Genomic DNA, 17,287 nt, shown 5'->3' on the forward strand with positions numbered 1-17,287 from the left:
GAGTAGGGTGCTGCCCCCATATGCCACAGGTGGTGAGTTTAAACCTAGCCCCTGCGAAAAACTGCAACAACAAAAAAAAAAAAAGAAAGAAAAGAAATGTTAAATACTACCAGAGTCCTGTAGTTACTTGAAGCTATTGGACATCAATTTTCAGTTATAATGAACTGAGATCGCATTCTCAATTTGTAGTAGTTACTAGAATTTATACTTCTTTTTTGACATAGTATGTGAAAATTTCCTTGTTCCTTCATTTCTCATGAACAGTCTTTAAAGAAATTTTTTGTTTGTTTATTTATTTATTTATTTATTTGTGGTTTTTGGCCAGGGCTGGGTTTGAACCCGCATATGGGACTGGCGCCCTACTTCTTGAGCCACAGGCGCCGCCCTTGTTTGTTTATTTTTGAGACAGGGTCTCACTATGTCACCCTCGGTAGAGTGCTGTTGTATCACAGCTCACAGCTCCACCTCCTTGCCTTAAGTGATTCTCTTGCTTCAGCCTCCCAAGTAGCTGGGACTATAGGTGCCTGCCACAACACCTGGCTATTTTTTTGTTATAGTTGTCATTGTTGTTTGGCAGGCCTGGGCTGGATTTGAACCCACTAGCTGTGGTGTATGTGGCTGGCCTTTGCAGCTTGAGCTATAGACACTGAGCCAAGAAATTGTTATTTAGTTACATAGCTTGGTCATGTTGACTTTGTGAATTTCTTACTCAAAGTTCTTGATCATGGCTTGCTGAAATAGTTTCTCTGCTTGAATCTGACACTCTAAATGAGAATGGGAATTTATTCACTTTTGCTTATTACTGGGATAAAAATAACTACCATTTATTAAGAATTTACTACATGCTATGCTAATGACATTGTAAGTATTCATTTAATCCTTTAATAACTCTGTGAGTTAGATATTAGGTATCTCTGATTTATAGACAAGGAAGCTGACACTCGGGGACATTAAGTAGTGGCTAATAATTGAGTAAACTGGGTATTGAATTCTGGTTTCTCTAATCCAGAACTTGAAGGACTCTTAATCACATAATATTTTGCCTGTATATATTTATTTGGTTGAGGTAGTAATTATTTTAGAATGTGGACAAAAAGCCTTCAAAACATTTTTTTCTCTTTTTACTGAGGTATACTGAAAGTTCTTCTTCTGATGATTCAAATATGGAAGATCGCCCAGATCCACAGGTAAACCAAACATTTAATGGGGCAACTTTGATTTTTTTTTAATCATTATCCTTCCTTGGGAAAGAATCAGAATAGAATAACAAAATTTGGACATTTCTCTTCAGTAAATAATTGAGTATTTACTTTACAGTGTTGATGATAGGTTGGCCATTCCTCCAGTATTTGTGTTAATAGTCAGCTATACAAGGAAAAACAAGGGAGGGGAATAGCCAGAAATGAGGCCAGACAGGAATAGAAAGGGGAATTGATAGTAAAAAGTAGAGAAAGGTATATATTTTTTGGCCAAGAAGCTACCATTAATGAAGAATAGGCTTGATTAAAGGGGACTATGTAGGTCATATAGTTGTCTGTCATGTTGGTCCTAGGAACCATCCCCTGACCATGGATACCAAAATCCACAAATGCTCAGGTCCCTTATATAAAGTGGCATAGTATTTATATATAAACTACATATATCCTCCTGGGTACTTTAAATCATCTTTAGATTCCTTATACCAAATATAATGTTAATTATAGTGTATTGGTTTTTTGTTTATATAATTTTTTATTGTTCGTTTGTTTATTTATTTGGGACAGGTTCTAACTCTGTCCTGGGGTAGAGTGCAGTGGTGTGATGACAGTTCACTGTAAGTGCAATCTTATGGGCTCCAGTAATCCTCCTGCCTCAGCCTGTCATGTTGCTGAGACTACAGGTCCATGCCACCAAGCTTGGCTGATTTTTTATTTTAATTAATTAATTAATTAATTTTGAGACAGAGTCTCACCTTATGTTGCCCTTGGTAGAGTGCCATGGCATCATAGCTCACAACAACCTCAGACTCTTGGGCTTAAGTGATTCTCCTGCTTTAGCCTCCCAGTTAGCTGGGATTACAGGTGCCCACCACAATGCCTGGCTATTTTTTTGTTGTAGTTGTCATTGTTGTTTGGCAGGCCCAGGCTGAGTTCAAACCCACCAGCCCTGGTGTATGTGGCCAGCGTCCTAGCTGCTGAGCTACAGGTGCCAAGCCTAATTTTTTATTTTTTGTGGAAGTGAGGTCCTGCTCTTGGTCAGGTTGGTCTTGAACTCCTGGCTGTATTTTTTTCAATTATTTTCAGTCCAAGATTGGTTGAATCAATGGATGCAAAATCATTGGATACAGAGGATCAACAGTATCAACTTATTTATAACATGCTCTCTAGTTTTTTCCCTTAAAAAAAATCAATGTTTTTTTTTTGGCCAGGACTAGGTTTGAACCCACCACCTCTGGCATATGGGACCAGCACCCTACTCCTTGAGCCACAGGCACCGCCCTGTTTTTTTTTTTTGAGACAAAGTCTCACTACGTCACCCTCGGTAGAGTGCCGTGGCGTGTGGCGTTACAGCTCACGGCAACCTCAAACTCTTGGGCTCAAGCAATTCTCTTGCCTCAGCTTCCCAAGTAGCTGGGAGTACAGTCGCTTACCACAACGCCCGGCTAATCAATTATTTTGTTGTTGCAGTTTGGCTGGGGCCGGATTTGAACCCACCACCCTTGGTATATGGGTCTGGCGCCCTACTCACTGAGCCACAGGCACCACCCATCAATTTTTTTTTTTTTTTGAGACAGAGTCTCACTTTGTCACCCTTGGTAGACTGCTGTGGTGTCATAGCTCACAGCAACCTCAAACCTTCGGCTCAAGTGATTCTCTTACCTCCTCCCAACTAGCTGGGATTACAAGCACCCAACCACAATGCCCAGCTATTTTGTTTGTTTTTTTTTAGAGACGGGGTCTTGCTCTTGCTTAGTCTGATATAGAACTCCTAAGCTTAGGCAATCCACCCACCTCAGCTTCCCAGAGTGTTAGGATTACAAGCATGAGCTGTTATACCCAGCATAAATCAATTTTTGAATTTATTGACAAAGTAGCTATAATTGGCTGGGTTTGGTGGCTCATACCTATAATCGTAGCATTGCAGGATGCCAAGGTTGGGAGGATTGGTTGAGGCCAGGAGTTTGAAACCAGCCCAAGCAAAAGCCAGACCCCATCTCCACAAAAGTAGAAAAATTAGCAAGGGTTGGTGGCACCCACCTGTAGTCTCAGCTACTTTGGAGTCTCAGGCAGGAGATTAGCTTGAACCCAGGAGTTTGGGGTTGCAGTGAGCCATGATGATGCCTTTGTACTCTAGCCAGGGCAATAAAGCAAAACCCTGTCTCAAAAATAGGGGTGGGAGGACAGAAAGAATGTAGTGAGGATAGTTAGATATGACCTAATTTTGAATTGATGGGATAGTAGCGACTCTCATTGACTACCAGCTCATTTTCATATTTACTTTTTTTTTTTTTTTTTTTGAGACAGAGTCTCACTTTTTTGCCTTCGGTAGAGTGCAGTGTTGTCACAGCTCACAGCAACCTCTAGCTCTTGGGCTTAGGTGATTCTCCTGCCTCAGCCTCCCGAGTAGCTGGGACTACAGGCGCCCGCCACATGCCTGGCTATGTTTTTGTTTGCAATTTGGCCGAGGCCAGGTTCAAACATGCCACCCTTGGTATACGGGGCCGGCACCCTACTCACTGAGCCACAGTGCCACCCCATATTTACTTTTTATATATATTTTTAAAGTGACCATACTTGGCCAGACATTGTAGAGTATGCCTTTAATCCCAGCACTTTGGGAGGCCAAGGTGGGAGGATGGCCTAAGGCTAGAAATTTGAGACCAGCCTGAATATAGTGAGACCTGTCTCTACAGAAAAATGTTTTAAAGAATCAACTAGGCATGATGGTACTTACCTGTAGTCTCAGCTATTCAGGAGACTGAGGTGAGAGGATCACCTGAGCCCAAGAGTTTGAATCTAAAGTGAACTATGATGGTGCCAGAGTAAGATCATATTTATTTTATTTTACTACCATTTATGAATTGGTGTTTTGCTTTTATTTATTTGTTTATTTATTTTTTGAGATAGAGTCTCAACCCTGTTCAGGCTGGAGTGCTGTGACCTCAGTCTAGTTCATAGCAACCTCAAACTCCTAGGTTTAAGCAATCCTCTTGCCTCACTCTCCCAAGTACTTGGGACTACAGGCATCCACCACAATACCCAGTTAATTTTTCCATTTTTAATAGAGATGGGGTCTTGTTCTTGGTCAGGTTGGTCTCAAACTCTTTAGCTCAAGAGATATTCCTGGGTGGCGCCTGTGGCTCTAGGAGTAGGGTGCCAGTCCCATATGCCAGAGGTGGTGGGTTCAAACCCGGCCCCGGCCAAAAACCACAAAAAAAAAAAAAAAAGAGATATTCCTGCCTCAGCCTCCAAGAGTGCTAGGATCACAAGTGTGAGCCACTGTCCCTAGCCTATCAATTGGTTCTTTATCAACTTGAAGTGCTGTCTAGGGTACATCCTTTTGAATAGTAAATGCTTGTTTATGAATCATCTTATTGTGGACAACTATATATTCTGAGTGTAAATATTGTGAGAGAAGTTGTTGAAACCAAAATTTGGAAAAGGTATTAGTGTAGGCGGCACTGGTAGCTCAGTGGGTAGGGCACTGGCCACATACACTGAGGCTGGCAGTTTCGAACCTGACCTAGGACTGCTAAAGCAACAGTGGTAACTGCAACAAAAAAATAGCTGGCATTGTTACGGTGGGCGTCTATTGTCCCGTATATTTGGGAGGCTGAGGCAAGAGCATCACTGAAGCCCAAGAGTTTGAGGTTGCTGTGAGCTGTGACACCATGGCACTCTACCAAGGGTGACGTAGTGAGACTGTGTCTCAAAAGAAAAATAAAAGAAGAAAATGTATTAGTGTAGGCTATGGAACTTTTCATTTGCACTTACTGAATAATTTATGCTAAAGTCATGTTTCATGTTTCTGCCAGTCAGCAAATCACATGAATAGTTCCTTGCTCTCTTTATATCGGAAAGGAAAACCTGATTCTGTTTCAACTACTTCTGAGATGGAGCAAAGAAAACTCCCTGCTTCAACACCACGGATAACTTCCAAAACAAACTCCATTTCTTTGAAGATGCCTGCTGGAGATTCTGAGGGAGGATGGTTTATTGACAAAACCCCAGGTGGAAAGAAAGATAGTTTTTTCTTGGAACTATCATGTGAGAAAAGCAATTATGACAAACCAATAACTGAGATACAGGTACTTTTGTGGTGAAATTTTAGGTTCACATAGTTGAAGTACATTACAGCCTTTTCATCGAATATAATGTCAAGGAGATATATTTGTTTTATAAAAAAAGTAGGAGTTTGGAAATACACAAATGACAATGACGGCTGCAACCAAAAAATAGCCGGGCGTTGTGGCAGGCACCTATAGTCCCAGCTACTTGGGAGGCAGAGGCAGGAGAATCACTTGAGCCCAAGAGTTGGAGGTTGCTATGAGCTGTGGTGCCAAGGCACTCTACCCAGGGCGACAGTAAAAAAAAAAAAATTAGGTCCAATTTATAAAATTTATAAAATTAAATTTATATTAGACTTTGAAGACATACTGCAAAAAAAAGTATAAAATATCCCGTTAATAATTTTTTTATATTGCCTATACGTATGTGGCTGACACACATACTTACCTTAGACAATGATGCTTTAAAGTGGTTTCTAAGAACCAAGCCCTTTGATTTGACAGGAGCTTTCCTCTTTTGAGTTATTGATGGACCCTTTCCAAATCTCTTTGCTTTAATAACCCATCTGTAGAGAACATTATTATGACTTGCAAGAACTTGACTCTTAACGTTGAATTATATTTTTTTATTTATTTTTTTAAAAGATGAGATCTCACTGTTTATAGACACAATCATAGCACACTAGAGATTGAACTCCTGGGGTCAGGAGATCCTCCTGCCTCAGCCTCCCCAGTAGCTGGGACCACACGCACATGTCCCTGTGCTGGCTGAATTATTGGGTGACACGAATCACTCAAATACAAGGCAAATTATGGTACACTGTAATGACATTGCAAATGCAGTTTTCTGGTAGTGTGAGGAGGAGATTGAATCTAACTGAAAGAGTTTGGATAAGTAGTTTTCAAATGTAAGGATTTTGACTGAGCTTTATAGCAATAAAGAGAAAGGACCTTTCCAGTAGACAACATCCTTTAGCAAAGAGGTTGGACATATTTAACAGAGGTGAAAATGCTAGGTTAGGAATGGATTTTTTAAAATAATGTCTTCCTTTTAAAATCAGTTATTGGCATTATAATTGTAACCATGGTATATTTAAATTTATTTTCTTTCCAGCATTTAAAAGATTCTTGTCTTTTGGAGAGTGATAAAAAAAGGAAAGGCAGGTTAAGAAGCAAAGGAAGGAAAAGGAAGAAAGAAGATATTCAGGAAGTAGATGGAGAAATTGAAGCTCTCCTGCAAAAGAAAGGTGAGATGCAAGTCTTACTGGTGGTGATGGTCATGTTTGCTTTGAAAGAGGCATCACTCTATTCCAGGCTTTTTTTTTTTTCAGACAGACTCTCACTATGTTGCCCTCAGTAGAGTGTCGTGGCGTCACAGCTCACAGCAACCTCCAACTCTTGGGCTTAAACGATTCTCTTGCCTCAGCCTCCCAAAGTAGCTGGGACTACAGGTGCCCACCATAATGACTGGCTATTTTTTTTTTTGTTGCAGTTGTCATTGTTGTTTAGCAGTCCCGGGCTGAGCTCGAACCCACCGGCCCTGGTGTATGTGGTTGGCACCCTACTCACTGAGCTACAGGTGCCGAGATCATTCCAGGCTATTTTTCTTGAGGGACCTTTTTTTTTTTTTTTTTTGTAGAGACAGAGTCTCACTTTATGGCCCTTGGTAGAGTGCCATGGCATCACACAGCTCACAGCAACCTCCAACTCCTGGGCTTAAGCGATTCTCTTGCCTCAGCCTCCCAAGTAGCTGGGACTACAGGCGCCCGCCACAACGCCCAGCTATTTTTTGGTTTGCAGTTCAGCCGGGGCCCGGTTTGAACCCGCCACCCTCGGTATATGGGGCCGGCGCCCTACTGACTGAGCCACATGCGCCGCCCGGGACCTTCTTTTTTTTTTTGGCCAGGGCTGGGTTTGAACTCGCCACCTCCGGCATATGGGACCGGCGCCCTACTTCTTGAGCCACAGGTGCCGCCCTCTTGAGGGACCTTCTGTGTGCAGAAATGTTTACTAAAAACATTTCTAAATCTGATGAATCTTCTTTGTTTACTTAAAGACTTAAATAAAGGTTACTACTGATTCACTAATCTTTTCACCCTCTTTTTTTGTTTACCAGCCAAAGCCAGAGGGCTCGAGTTCCAGATCTCCAGTGTGAAATTTGAAGATGTCGGAGGCAATGATAAAACATTAAAAGTTAGTTTGAATTTAGAATTTTACCTCAAATGTGTATATTGCCAATAAGTTAAGCAAACAAAGCTTACCTCATTGTTCCTAATATGAACTAAATGTAGAAAAGGAGACTGGGAAGCTGAAGGGACTAATCTGACACGTCTCCTTAAGGGTATTCAGAGAGAAAAGAATTATACTCTTAACTTTTTCACCATTTTAATTTTAGTATACATAAACTAGATGGTTTCTAGTATTAATAGTACTGATTAATGTTTATTTTTAATGTCTACTATGTTTTAGTTCCATACTAGTTACCTTTCTTTACATCTTGAAGGTACATAATATTGTAACTTAGGAAATGGAAGTTCAGAGAGGTTATTGCCAAAATCACACAGTAGGTACCAGGATTCAAACTCAGGTTTGAATCTTTAATCTGTCTATCCACTCTACGTTGTTGCTCTACAAAGTAGAACATTTTATTCTACTTTGATTCTTTTTATCTTGAAAGACATCTTTTGTGCTTATTTTCTGTTAGGAAGTCTGCAAGATGCTTGTACACATGCGTCACCCGGAGGTGTACCACCACCTAGGTGTTGTGCCCCCTCGTGGAGTTCTCCTTCATGGGCCCCCAGGCTGTGGGAAGACATTACTCGCACACGCAATTGCTGGGGTGAGGCTTGTTAACACTTCTTTGCTTTTGCAATTTTTGTTGTTGATATTTGTTTGTTTGTTTTTCTTTTTTCTCTATGATTGACTTAAACTAGACCTGACATCTTTCAGGAAGAGAATATGGTCATTGAAAACTGATCGTTTGGGCGGTATCTGTGGCTCAGCAAGTAGGTGCTGGCCCTATATACTGAGGGTGATGGGTTCGAACCCAGCTCCAGCCAAACTGCGATAAAAAAATAGCTGAGCGTTGTGGTGAGCACCTGTAGTCTCAGCTAGTCATGAGGCTGAGGCAAGAGAATTGCCTAAGCCCAAGAACTGGTAGTTGCTGTGAGCTGTGATGCTACGGCACTCTACCGAGGGTGACAAAATGAAACAGTCTCTAAAAACAAAAAAAAACTGATCATTTCTTCTTTATTATACCTACTTTATGCTGCTGTTTGGGGGATTTATTTATTTAATATATACAGTTGTTTATATGGTAAGGGTTGAGTAGAAAGTAAAATAATAGTTTTAAACAACTCTTTTTTTTTTTTTTAGCACATGGTATACATTTTAGTTACTTTTCTTTTACTTTAACCCAGTGGTTCTTAAAAGTAGTAAATAGGCTCGGTCCCTGTAGCTCGGTGGCTAGGGCACCAGCCACATATACTGGGGCCGACGAGTTTGAACTTGGCCGCGAGCCTGCCAAACAACAATGACAACTACAACAACAACAAGGCGTTTGGAGGGCGCCTATAGTCCCAGCTACTTGGGAGGCTGAGGCAAGAGAATCGCTTAAGCCTAAGAGTTTGAGGTTGCTGTGAGTTATGACTCTACAGCACTGTACTGAGGGTGATATAGTGGGACTCTGCCTCAAAAAAAAAAAGTAGTAATAAGTAAAATAAGGCCGGGCAGGGCTATAATCCTAGCACTCTAGGAGGCCGAAGTGGGTAGATGCCTGAGCTCATGAGTTCGAGACCAGTTCTGAGCTAGAGCGTTAGACCCCCTATCTAAAGATAGCTGGGCATTGTGGTGGGCACCTGTAGTCCCAGCTACTCAGGAGGCTGAAGGAAGAGAATCACTTGAGCCCAAGAGTTTGAGGTTGCTGTGGGTTAAAATGTCATGGTACTCTACTGGGGTGACAAAGTGAGACTTTGTCTCAAAAAAAAAAAAAGAGTAGTAAAATAAGAAAACTAAGGATACTATTATTTCTCATAGAGCTAAATTTATTCAAAATTTCTCTTCAGAATCATGTTCTTGTATTTTTTACTGTTAACGTTTCCTTTCTAAAATGGTAATAATTGGCACTAAGCTAAATCAAGTTAACAATCTTATTTTAGCTCTATTAGATTTTTCAGAAACTGTATTAGGTGGTAAAATACAAATATGTAACTTTAATTAGAAGAATAGCATACTGTACGAATCACTAATAGATTAATGCCTGATGAAAGAAAATCATTTATATGGGGGAATTTGATTAGTTTCTTCATTTTTTTTTTTTTTTTTTTTTTGTAGAGACAGAGTCTCACTTTATGGCCCTTGGTAGAGTGCCGTGGCCTCACACAGCTCACAGCAACCTCCAACTCCTGGGCTTAGGCGATTCTCTTGCCTCAGCCTCCCAAGTAGCTGGGACTACAGGTGCCCGCCACAACGCCCGGCTATTTTTTTGGTTGCAGTTTGGCCAGGGCTGGGTTTGAACCCACCACCCTCGGTATATGGGGCTGGCACCTTACCGACTGAGTCACAGGCGTCGCCCAGTTTCTTCATTTTTGTTGAATAATTCTATTGGATAACTGTTGCATGCCAGACATTGAAATATGGTGGTAAGTACTACAATCCCAGTTCTAACATGACATACGTTAAACAATCATTCATATAAATAAATGCTGTACAAAGTAGCAATCGTAGTAAGTGGCAAATAGAAATATTAAATGCTCGTGGTACATGTTGGGATCCCCAAGAGAGTTAGGGGTCAAAGAAGGTATGATTGAAGAAGTAAAACTTTAGGATAGCCAGAAGAATAGTAGGAGTTAGCCAAGATTGTTGCCTGTATTGATGAGAGAGCAGTAGTTTCTCTTCCTTTTTTTTTTTTTTTTGACAGAGTCTCACTATGTCCCCCTCAGTAGAGTGCTGTAGCATCCCAGCTCACAGCAACCTCGAACTCTTGGGTGTAAGCAATTCTCTTGCCTCAGCCTCCCAAGTAGCTGGGATTACAGGCGCCCACCGTAATGCTAGGCTATTTTGTTGTTGTTGTTGTTGTTGCAGTTGTCTTTGTTGTTTTAGCTGGCCTGGGCTGGGTTCGAATGCCCCAGCCTTTGCATATGTGGCTGGCGACCTAACCACTCAGCTATGGGCACAGCCTTTTTCTTTTTTGGTCTGAGACAGAGTCTCACTGTGTTGCCCTCAGCAGAGTGCCATGGCATCACACCTCACAGCAACCTCAATTCTTGGGCTTAAGTGATTCTCTTGCCTCAGCCTCCCAAGTAGCTGGGACTACAGGTGCCTGCCACAATGCCCAGCTATTTTTTTTTTTTTTTGGCCGGGGCTGGGTTTGAACCCGCCACCTCCAGCATATGGGACCGGCGCCCCACTCCTTGAGCCATAGGCGCCGCCATATTTTTTTTTTTTTTTTTTGGGTACAGTTGCCTTTCTTGTTTTAGCTGGCCCAGGCCGGGTTCCAACCGCCAGTCTGAGTGTATGTGGCCTGCGCCCTACCCACTGAGCTACAGGTGCTGGCCTTTCTCTCTCTTTTTTAAAGAGCTGAGCTCTCCTCCGACTAAGGGATGGAGAAATGTTAAGCAGGGTTTGTGGGAACATTTTTCTTACAACCCCCTGCAATTTCCTATGAATAACAGAATTGTTTTGACTTAGCCCTGAGTAGGGGAAAACATGTCTCCTGAGAGTCAAGACCTTTTATTCAAAAGAGATAACAGTTTTATGGTGATAGCTATAACATAAAAAGAAGTAGGGCGGCGCCTGTGGCTCAAAGGGATAGGGCGCCAGTCCCATATGCTGGAGGTGGTGGGTTCAAACCCAGCCTCGGCCAAAAACCACAAAAAAAAAGAAATAGTAGGTATCTACTTAATGTGTTTTCATAAAGCCATAGGTTTTTGTTTTTGCTTTTTTTTTTCTTCTGTTTTTGGCCGGGGCTAGGTTTGAACCTGCCACCTCCGGCATATGGGACCGGCACCCTACTCCTTGAGCCACAGGTGCCGCCCTTGTTTTTTTTTTTTTTTTTTAAGACAGAGCCTTAAGCTGTTGCCCTGGGTAGAGTGCTGTGGTATCATAGCTCATAGCAACCTCAAACTCCTGGGCTCAAGCGATTCTCCTGCCTCTGCCTCCCAAGTAGCTGGGACTACAGGCGCCTGCCACAATGCCCGGCTATTTTTTGGTTGCAGCCGTCCTTGTTGTTTGGTGGGCCTGGGCTGGATTCGAACCCGCCAGCTCAGGTGTATGTGGCTGGCGCCTTAGCCGCTTGAGCCACAGGGGCCGAGCCAAACCATAGGTTTTTAAGTGGTGTTTTTCATTGGGCCAACACAAATAGATAAAGTTTCTCTGGAAAATAGCTATTTAAAACATGTAATTTTGAGAGGACTAAAGAAAGAGTAGAGAACTAAAAAATTTGAATATTTTGTTCTTTTTATATTTGTGCCTAGGAACTTGACCTGCCAATTCTAAAAGTGGCTGCTCCAGAGATTGTGTCTGGAGTATCTGGAGAGTCTGAGCAGAAGCTAAGAGAACTATTCGAACAAGCTGTGGTGAGTCAGCCAGTGACTAATGCCAGGTTGCCAGATGTTACAGTGTTATGCTTAAGACCCTGTTTTCTTGATGCCAGTATTTATTAACCCATTCACTGACCATTCTTTTATAAACATGGTAATTTGCTGCACATGATAGCTAAATATTTAAAGTATTAAATAGATCTAATGATCTAGCTATTAGTGAAATAATACGTTTCATTTGAAATCAAACATAAATCTAACTGGTGAGAAGTTCTAGGTTGTCTGACCCAGAAGTAATAAGTAGAAAATACATTATTATTAGGGCGGTGCCTGTGGCTCAAGGAGTAGGGCACCGGCCCCATATGCCGGAGGTGGCAGGTTCAAACCCAGCCCCAGCCAAAAAAAAAAAAACAAAACTGCAAAAGAAAAAAAAAAAAAAGAAAATACATTATTATTATTTTTTTCTTTTTTTCAAGACAGAGTCTCTCTATGTCACCCTTGGTAGCATGAGCATCACAGCTCACAGCAACCTCTAACTCTTGGGCTCAAGCGATTCTCTTGCCTTAGCCTCCCAAGTAGCTGGGACTACAGGCACTCACTGAAACGCCCAGCTACTTTTAGAGATGGGGAGTCTGGGGAAGGGGGGTTCGCTCTTACTCAGGCTGGTCTTGAACCTGTGAGCTCAGGGCATTACACCCACCTCAGCTTCCCAGAGTGCTAGGATTACAGGTGTGAGCCATTGCACCTGGCCCAAGTATCTTATTCTTTAAAATGACCCCAGGGGGCTCGGAGCCCATAGCATAGTGGTTACAGCGCCAGCCTCATACACTGAGGGTGGCAGGTTCGAACCTGGCCCGGGGCCAGCTAAACAGCAACAACTGTAGGGTGGCACCTGTGGCTCAGTGAGTGGGGCGCTGGCCCCATATACCAAGGGTGGCGGGTTCAAACAAGGCCCTGGCCAGACTGCAACAAAAAATAGCTGGGCGTTGTGGCCCACTCCTGTAGTCCCAGCTACTTGGGAGGCTGAGGCAAGAGAATCACTTAAGCCCAAGAGTTGGAGGTTGCTGTGAGCTTTGATGTGACAGCACTGTACTGAGCGCAACATAGTAAGATTCTGTCTCTAAAAAATAAATAAATAAAATAAAATGACTTCAGGAATTTAAGATGTCTTAGCCAGGCTGAAATTCTGACTCTTAGCATAATCCATGTCACTTCTAACTATTGAATATAAATTTAAATTTTAACTTATCTCCTTTTTTTTTCTTTCTATTTTTTAAAGAGATGGGGTCTTACTCTGGTGACCCAGGCTGGACTCCAGTAGTATAGTCACAGCTCACTGAAACCTTGAACTCCTGGGCTCAAGTGATTCTCCTTCCTGCCTCAGCCTTCTGAGTAACTGGAACTACAGGCACATACCACCATGCTGGGTGGTTTTTTTTTTTTTTTTGAGACAGAGCCTCAAGCTGTCACCCTGGGTAGAGTGCCATGGCATCACAGTTCACAGCAACCTCCAACTCCTGGGCTTAAGTGATTCTCCTGCCTCTGCCTCCCAAGTAGCTAGGATTACAGGCGCCTGCCACAACACCTCGCTATTTTTTGGTTGCAGCCGTCATTGTTGTTTGGTGGGCCCGGGCTGGATTCGAACCTGCCAGCTCATGTGTATGTGGCTGGTGCCTTAGCCGCTTGAGCCATAGGCGCTGAGTCTCCTTTGTTTTGTTGTTTTTTGTTTTTTGAGACAGAGTCTCACTTTGTCGCCCTCTCCAGTCCTGAGCTTAGGCGATTCTTTTGCCTTAGCCTCCCAAGTAGCTGGGAATACAGGTGCCCGCCCACACATGGCTATTTCCTGTTGCAGTTTGGCCAGGGCACTGTTCGAACCTGCCACCCTTAGTATATGGAGCTGGCGCCCTACCCACTGAGCCACAGGCGCCACCATCTTTTTTGTTTTTTGTATTTTTTTAGAGATGGGGTCTAGCCATGTTGCCCAGGGTGGTCCCAAACTTCTGGGCTCAAGGGATCCTCCCATCTCAGACTTCTTATTTACTAGAATTACAGGTGTGAGCTACCTCTCCTTTTCTTTGTGTGATAAAATTTCCATAACAAGGGCAGTGTGGGCGGTGCCTGTGGCTCAAGGAGTAGGGCGCCCGTCCCATATGCTGGAGGTGGCGGGTTCAAACCAAGCCCTGGCCAAAAACCACAAAAAAAAAAAAAAAAAAAAAACAAGGGCAGTGTCTGTGGCTCAAAGGACAGAATCTCTCTATGTCACCCTTGGTAGCATGAGCATCACATGCTCATGTTTTGAGACAGAGTCTCACTTTGTTGTGAGACAGAGCCTCAAGTTTTTGGGTTTTTTTTTTGCAGTTTTTGGCTGGGGCTGGGTTTGAACCTGCCACCTCCAGCATATGGGGCTGGTGCCCTACTCCTTTGAGCCACAGGTGCCACCCAGAGCCTCAAGTTTTGAGGCTGTCTCATGCCGGTCCCCTATGGTGTAGGCGGCAGGTTCAAGCCCAGCCCTGGCCAAAATCTGCACAAAAAAAAAAAAATTCCATAACAAAATTTGCCATTTTAAAACATTTTTAAGTGTACAGTTTTGTGGCAGTGAGAACATTCACATTGTTGTGTAACCATCAACACCATCCACCTCCATAAATTTTTCATCTTTTCTTTGCCTGTTAAGCAGTAACTCCCTATTTCTTCCTTCCTCCAGTCCCTGGCAACCACCATTCTACTTTCTGTCTATGAATTTGACTACTCTAGGTAGTTGATCCTTACATCCTCTTTTCTTTTTTCCAAAATAATAATTAAGGGGATACAGTGTTCTTGTTACATGAATGTCTTGTATAATGTCTTGTCAGTACTTTTGGTGTGCCCATCACCAGAATAATGTTGATTGTACCTGGTAGGTACAATATCTAGTTTCTCTTTCTTTTTTCTCTGTTTTTCTCTTGCCTGGGCTAGAGTGTAGTGGTATTATCATAGTTCACTGCAACCTCAAACTTGTGGGCTTGAGAAATCCTTCTGTTCCAGTCTCCTATCCAGGAGCTGCAACAGGTTGTGTTGCGTGATGCCTGGCTAATTTTTAAAAATCTTTTTTTTTTTTTTTTTTTATTGTTGGGGATTCATTGAGGGTACAATAAGCCAGTTACACTGATTGCAATTGTTAGGTAAAGTCCCTCTTGCAATCATGTCTTGCCCCCATAAAGTGTGACACACACTAAGGCCCCACCCTCCTCCTTCCATCCCTCTTTCTGCTTCCCCCCCCATAAACTTAATTGTCATTAATTGTCCTCATATCAAGATTGAGTACATAGGATTCATGCTTCTCCATTCTTGTGATGCTTTACTAAGAATAATGTCTTCCACTTCCATCCAGGTTAATACGAAGGATGTAAAGTCTCCATTTTTTTTAATAGCTGAATAGTATTCCATGGTATACATATACCACAGCTTGTTAATCCATTCCTGGGTTGGTGGGCATTTAGGCTGTTTCCACATTTTGGCAATGGTAAATTGAGCTGCAATAAACAGTCTAGTACAAGTGTCCTTATGATAAAAGGATTTTTTTCCTTCTGGGTAGATGCCCAGTAGTGGTATTGCAGGATCGAATGGGAGGTCTAGGTTGAGTGCTTTGAGGTTTCTCCATACTTCCTTCCAGAAAGGTTGTACTAGTTTGCAGTCCCACCAGCAGTGTAAAAGTGTTCCCTTCTCTCCACATCCACGCCAGCATCTGCAGTTTTGAGATTTTGTGATGTGGGCCATTCTCACTGGGGTTAGATGATATCTCAGGGTTGTTTTGATTTGCATTTCTCTAATATATAGAGATGATGAACATTTTTTCATATGTTTGTTAGCCATTCGTCTGTCATCTTTAGAGAAAGTTCTATTCATGTCTCTTGCCCATTGATATACGGGATTGTTGGCTTTTTTCATGTGGATTAATTTGAGTTCTCTATAGATCCCAGTTATCAAGCTTTTGTCTGACTGAAAATATGCAAATATCCTTTCCCATTGTGTAGGTTGTCTCTTTGCTTTGGTTATTGTGTCCTTAGCTGTACAGAAGCTTTTCAGTTTAATGAAGTCCCATTTGTTTATTTTTGTTGTTGTTGCAATTGCCATGGCAGTCTTCTTCATGAAGTCTTCCCCCAGGCCAATATCTTCCAGTGTTTTTCCTATGCTTTCTTTGAGGATTTTTATTGTTTCATGCCTTAAATTTAAGTCCTTTATCCATCTTGAATCAATTTTTGTGAGTGGGGAAAGGTGTGGGTCCAGTTTCAGTCTTTTACATGTAGACATCCAGTTCTCCCAACACCATTTATTGAATAGGGAGTCTTTCCCCCAAGGTAAGTTCTTGTTTGGTTTATCAAAGATTAGGTGGTTGTAAGATGTTAGTTTCATTTCTTGGTGTTCAATTCGATTCCAAGTGTCTATGTCTCTGTTTTTGTGCCAGTACCATGCTGTCTTGAGCACTATGGCTTTGTAGTACAGACTAAAATCTGGTATGCTGATGCCCCCAGCTTTATTTTTGTTACTAAGAACTGCCTTAGCTATACGGGGTTTTTTCCGGTTCCATACAAAACGCAGAATCATTTTTTCCAAATCTTGAAAGTACGATGTAGGTACTTTGATAGGAATGGCATTGAATAGGTAGATAGCTTTGGGAAGTATAGACATTTTAACAATGTTGATTCTTCCCATCCATGAGCATGGTATGTTCTTCCATTTGTTAATATCCTCTGCTATTTCCTTTCTGAGGATTTCATAGTTTTCTTTATAGAGGTCCTTCACCTCCTTCGTTAGGTATATTCCTAGGTATTTCATTTTCTTTGAAACTATGGTAAGGGAGTTGTGTCCTTAATTAGCTTCTCATCTTGACTGTTATTGGTGTATACAAAGGCTACTGACTTGTGGACATTGATTTTATATCCTGAAACATTACTGTATTTTTTGATGACTTCTAGGAGTCTTGTGGTTGAGTCTTTGGGGTTCTCTAAGTATAAGATCATGTCGTCAGCAAAGAGGGAGAGTTTGACCTCCTCTGCTCCCATTTGGATTCCCTTTATTTCCTTGTCTTGCCTAATTGTATTGGCTAGAACTTCCAGCACTACGTTGAATAGTAAAGGTGACAGAGGACAACCTTGTCTGGTTCCAGTTCTAAGAGGAAAAGCTTTCAGTTTTACTCCATTCAGTAAAATCTTGGCTGTGGGTTTGTCATAGATAGCTTCAATCAGTTTTAGAAATGTGCCACCTATGCCTATACTCTTCAGAGTTCTAATTAGAAAAGGATGCTGGATTTTATCAAATGCTTTTTCTTCATCTATTGAGAGGATCATGTGATCTTTATTTTTGCCTCTGTTAATATGGTGGATAACGTTTATAGACTTGCGTATGTTAAACCAGCCTTGCATCCCTGGGATGAAGCCTACTTGATCATGATGAATGACTTTTTTGATGATAAGCTGTAATCTATTGGCTAGGATTTTGTTGA

At 42.0% G+C, this 17,287-nt stretch overlaps 1 protein-coding gene across 9 annotated transcripts in view; it reads left to right on the forward strand.

Annotated features, from left to right (window-relative positions):
* Window positions 1–17,287, forward strand: part of NVL (nuclear VCP like) — a 202,827-nt gene that overhangs the window by 22,031 nt on the left and 163,509 nt on the right. For 6 of the 9 annotated variants that reach the window (XR_008383046.1, XM_053605342.1, XM_053605345.1 and 3 more), the window contains 6 exons: window positions 1,130–1,187; window positions 5,015–5,287; window positions 6,381–6,513; window positions 7,383–7,459; window positions 7,971–8,105; window positions 11,740–11,841. Coding sequence is in view for 8 of the 9 variants with exons in the window: in XM_053605342.1 (XP_053461317.1) it covers window positions 1,130–1,187; window positions 5,015–5,287; window positions 6,381–6,513; window positions 7,383–7,459; window positions 7,971–8,105; window positions 11,740–11,841 (778 nt within the window). In the remaining variant the exon portion in view is untranslated. The remainder of the gene's footprint in view (window positions 1–1,129; window positions 1,188–5,014; window positions 5,288–6,380; window positions 6,514–7,382; window positions 7,460–7,970; window positions 8,106–11,739; window positions 11,842–17,287) is intronic. The other 3 variants (XM_053605347.1, XM_053605350.1, XM_053605351.1) reach the window with 1 other exon arrangement.

This window comes from Nycticebus coucang, chromosome 10 (assembly GCF_027406575.1).
Source record: "Nycticebus coucang isolate mNycCou1 chromosome 10, mNycCou1.pri, whole genome shotgun sequence".
NCBI classification, from domain to species: domain Eukaryota; kingdom Metazoa; phylum Chordata; class Mammalia; order Primates; family Lorisidae; genus Nycticebus; species Nycticebus coucang.